This window comes from Amblyomma maculatum, chromosome 4 (genome assembly GCF_055883805.1).
Source record: "Amblyomma maculatum isolate TAMU_Amacu chromosome 4, ASM5588380v1, whole genome shotgun sequence".
Classification (NCBI taxonomy): Eukaryota; Metazoa; Arthropoda; class Arachnida; order Ixodida; family Ixodidae; genus Amblyomma; species Amblyomma maculatum.
The window spans coordinates 85,855,641-85,860,397 of record NC_139347.1 but is presented as its reverse complement, the minus strand read 5'-3'; the positions used below and the strand labels follow the sequence as shown (position 1 = coordinate 85,860,397).

General features: G+C 43.7%; 1 protein-coding gene across 1 annotated transcript; it reads right to left on the bottom strand.

The window, feature by feature from the left end:
* Window positions 1-1,346: 1,346 nt before the first annotated feature.
* On the bottom strand, window positions 1,347-4,542 carry LOC146191562 (uncharacterized). Its single transcript, XM_084600347.1, has 3 exons — window positions 4,233-4,542; window positions 3,224-3,421; window positions 1,347-1,900 (listed from the first exon to the last, which is right to left on the bottom strand). The coding sequence occupies exons 1-3, from the start codon at window positions 4,540-4,542 to the stop codon at window positions 1,347-1,349; spliced, it is 1,062 nt and encodes a 353-aa protein (XP_084456473.1).
* Window positions 4,543-4,757: the final 215 nt, after the last annotated feature.

Genomic DNA, 4,757 nt, shown 5'->3' with positions numbered 1-4,757 from the left:
ATGTCTCCAGAAGGTCCATCTGCACCGTGGGAGCTTCATCTCACTGTTCATTGCTATAGTGGCATTTTGCATCTTGGCAATGCTTGATAGCTTGACAAAGTTTGTGAAGACCCATTGTGAAGACTGTGTTGGCTGGAATGTGCACTGTTTGTCTAGCATGTTGAGTGCAATATTTACATTTTTATACACTGGAAGCAGTACCTGCTGAGCTGTTCAAAATCCTGGGAAGACAGTCTGATCCTCAGTGCGCTTCGGTGAACTGCAAACTTTTCTCCAGTACATTAAAAATAGCTGAGGCAATGTAATTGCAGCAGTGCTCAGCATCTGTGGGTTTAAAAGAGTTTCAAGAATGCAGTGCAGTCCCTCTTCTGGGTTACAAGTGCTTATAAATCTCTTAATAAGTAAAATAGTGCCTTGTTTTTTGATGGACTGATTGATTGAAAACACGTTTATTCCACCTTTTTGCGCCGAAGGCGCTACGGTGGAAGAGGTTTTTTCTGATGGCAGTACAGGGCACTTCACTGTTTACTCTTGGAGCAGCATTCGTATGTCTGGCTCCAAGAACAAGCAGATTATCTGCTACACGTAAGAATTCATTAAGTAGCTGACAGCTGCAGCTTTTTCTCGAATGACCAGTATTGTCACGGAGCCAACAACATAATAGGCTAATACCTAGTTGACTCCTGTAGTTGTCCTGTCAACTTTCAAAGTGGCTGTAGAGATACTGTTGCTTAAGATCACATTGATTTTGCACGTCTTCCTCCGTGAGGCATATCACATTAGCAGAGAAGGCGATAAGTGTGTCAGCGCGCCTTCAATCGCCTTGTCCAGAAAAGAAGTTTACCTAAATAGCAGTTGTCACATTTTGATTAGTTTTTGCTTGTATGGTTTTGACCTATTGCGCACATGCGCCACCGAAGTGCTTTTATGTACCTTTTTAAACTAAAAAGCTACAAGACGTTCGGTGATATTTCTCAAAACTCTTTCTCGTGTATTGTTTTGGTAGTGCTCTTTCAGCAGGCTGTAATGGTATGAAAAATGATACTCCAAAAACTACATTTATCGCTTGAGAACCATTGCATCTCTAGCAAACACATTTTGTCCACTCTTGGCAGGAAGAGGTTGAGCAATGCAGTTCTGATGAATAGCCGGCTCTATAAATTCCTTTCCTTGCCCCAGTTGTCTGAAAGCGTGCTGCCCAATTTCCTTGCCTGTGAAAGGTCAGTGTTAGCAGCTGTGATGCCTGCACTGCTGTAGAGCATGCAAGAGCTTTGAACAGCGCAATCATGCAAACACTGTAGCTTGACGTCACGTCATCACATTTTTGTTCAGTCTGTTTATTAGGTTTAAGCATTTTCTGCAGCCTGTAGCTTGCGAAGCTGCTCCTCTAATTTTTTTTCAATTTTCAGGATTGCAGTCCGCAGTTGTTGCTGTTCAAGCTCGTGTTTTTGTTTTTCGAGCTCATTCCTTTGCTTCATGAGCTCGAGCTCCTGAAGTTGATTTTTGTAAGCTCTTTTGGCTTCTCGGTCCTTGATTATGTGTGCGTGGTCCTCTTGTAGGAGCCGTATGCGAACCGCATGCTCCTCTCTCAGAAGTCTTGCACGGTCCTCATTTTCACATGCAAGTGGCTTTTCCAAAATGGCCATTCGCCCCCTCGGGGCCCTGGAACTGGAGATGTCCCCTGTGGGAAAAGCCGCCGCAGTCGAGGAATTGGCACCTCCTAACGAAGCAACACCATTTAAGGCTGCTACATCTGTGTTGGAGGCGGCATTGGGCTGCATGATTGAAGAGGAGATGCTGGCACTTCTTTCTGGAGCTCCTCCTTGTGTTTGGCCGTCCTCACTGGCTGTAGGTGCTGTAGGCTGCTGCTCATCACCAGGGCTCGTGTCCCAATTGTCATCTGTATTAAATGAAAAGAGGCATATAGAATAAGATAAATGCAATATGCTTGTACTAGTGACACAAGAGGTTAACATGTATTGAAATACTGAAGTCCTGAAGAAAAAAAAAATTGTCAGAAATTTCCCCGATGTTTTTGCGTTCGGTCACCACGGACGATGCAATTCCTGTAATGAGTGCTGCGACTGCTTGTACATGAACATTTCTTTTTGTGAGACATGAATTGTCAAGAAACAAGGCATGCGAAACTGCCTAGTATTGTCACATTATTACATTGCAACAAAATAGATACAATAAAGGCACCCTCTGAAGCTTTCACTTCACTCTCCTCCCCTCAATTCCAATTTTCATGCTCCTGCCGTCCTACTGGAAGACATTGCAGTCCGCTAAATGCTGCCATCACTGGTGCTGTCATCGACACCCTCAATTTGTCTGAGCTCACCCTTAACATCCAAAGTATGTAGCGACAAAGAACAGTTGAAAAATCGGTGAAACCAAAAGGGAGCACCGAGTGTTGCATAAATGTTACCACAAAGAAACCTTAACATAAATATTAGGATATGTGCTACTGGTTGCATCAATGGTGCAATGCAGATACACTGCAACAGTTATTTCGCACAACACTTCACATATTAAAATGTCCCGCTGTTTGTGGGGTACAGATGTAAATTTGCAGTGACCAGACATACCGATTTTTTTTTTACTGTGATGAAAATGACGCATGGACACCTACACCAGGTGGTAATTTATGAGTGGGTGCAATTAAGGGAATATGCGCACAAAATTCAGAATTCGTTTTCATTCTTTGCAAAGATGCAGAGGCATTATACACTCAAGGGGTGTTTTGAGTTCTGTGGAATCCAAGGTACCGGCCGCACCACTGTCCATGCATGCCTTCTCCGCCACCTTTCTACGTTTCTTTTTCACAGCTTATTTTTTGGCTAATCGAATTACTTGTTAACTATAAAGCTAGTCATTATTATTTGAATTTGGGCATTAGTTCACCTGTTTACACACATGGCTTTTTATGCATACGTGTGAGGTGGGAAGGGGGTAAAAATCAAGACACACACGGTTTCTCAACAGCTTTCGAAAGCTGTTATAGGTTCAGCAAGGGTAAAAAGATTGAGAATTACTACGAGATAGGGGCTGCATGGTGTGAACGTATCGGTACTAAATAATTAGTGCTACATGGCAGGTCACGGTTTCTCGAAGGAACAGAAAATATATTTCAGGGTTGCATGCTGTCGGTGATCTCGAAGGAATTTGCTCCAAAGAAAATGATGTCTTAACTCTGGCACATTAGAGATGCGAAGCACTTTACCTGTGTAGTCGAAGTCCACATCATTTGGCCCATCTATCACGGGCTGCAGCAGCCTGACAACTGACAGGCTTTCAACGGCAGGCTGGTAGAGTGTTGTATAAGAATCAAATTCATTTTCTATTCTTGTTGCCGTGTGATCAGCTATTGCCCCAACTAGCTGGCTGATGGGGGTCAATGTAGCCAGTTCCGATCCTCCTCCTAAACAAAAAGATGGTTTTAGCACACAACGAAACCGTTCTCAAACAATTTCACAATTCCACTGTATGTGTAGCACACACAGTTTTCCTAAAGCAATGTTAAAAAATCTATGTGTAGAACACAGCAACCCGTCCTGTTGCTTCCATAAAACTGCTCTTCCTACTTACTCAGAATCATAGCAACACCTACTAAAGGCTAGTTACTTTCTGCACATGACACTGCGAATAAAGCAGCTTGCATGCGTCTACTACCTTTAATCCAGCTCGGAATGAAACACAGACATGCACATGCCTAGTTTTTCTGCCTTGCAGCGTACTGTACCTTTACGACATATGAATCCATACTGTACTTTAGTAAAGGCTGTAGCCAAGAACATACTTTGGGCTACTTGCATACAGCAGCAGAAAGTATGAATTATTATTTGCAAGGTCTCACATTTCATTGCGACCAAACTACATGTAATCGTTAAAAAATAAGATAACATACTTTGTGCAAAGCACAATTTTCAGGTCATTTTCTTTCCCTACTGTTCTCAAAGACGCAGCGGCCGTCATCGCGGCACCGCAACCGTCGCATCAACGGAACAGTGCAGTTTCTGCTGATCCGTGAGGCCTTTCCGCCAGACGTTTACAACTGCCTAGACCTTGCGACATCTAAAGAGTTCTAGCCACTTCGCGCTTACGATCGTATATACGCTCACTGCGCCGAAATGTTGCACACTCATATCTTACAAAAAAAAAATCATGCGGACAAGCAAAATGTAAACATGCTTCAAATTAGGTACCCATGCAAAACTTTCAATTGCGCTTACCGGTCTTGTGCCTCTCCCTCTTTTCTTTCGATTTTTCTTCTTTCCACTTCTGCTTTAAGTTCATCCAACACTTCTTTAGTTGAACGTGGTCGCACCGTGTGACCCCGTGATTAGAGTTGTATATCATAGTCACCTCTTTCCATGTTTCGGTCTTCTTCGTCAACGACGCGACGTCAGTTTTTTTGCATTCCAAAATATGTATGTACTTCTTCACAAGCGAGGCGAGGAGCTCTTTCTCTTGTGTTGTGAAACGGGCTGCCGCCCTACGCTGGGGACCGTTTTCCTCAGAATGCAGGGGAGTCTGCGACATCTTGTCTTGTTCCGTCGTACAGAAAAACACGTGCACGGAGTCCGCGACTGTTGTCAAGTTTGTGATCGCCGCGCCGCTAGCGTCACCGTGGCTGCCGCGGATACTACGCATGTTGCTAGCTGAAAACGAAATTCGTGCAAAAGTGGTGTCGAACGCTAATTTGCAGTGCCATCAACAGCATCGTTTTCCAAAAAAAAAAAAACGCTCGTAGTATT

Bases quoted from the DNA above. Each gene is read 5' to 3' on its own strand.
- LOC146191562 (XM_084600347.1), bottom strand. From the start codon at position 4,542: ATGTCGCAGACTCCCCTGCATTCTGAGGAAAACGGTCCCCAGCGTAGG. The intron at 3,422-4,232 runs GTAAGCGCAATT...CTTTTTGTTTAG, and splicing joins GAGGGAGAGGCACAAGACCG to GAGGAGGATCGGAACTGGCT. The intron at 1,901-3,223 runs GTAAAGTGCTTC...CATTTAATACAG, and splicing joins TGTGGACTTCGACTACACAG to ATGACAATTGGGACACGAGC.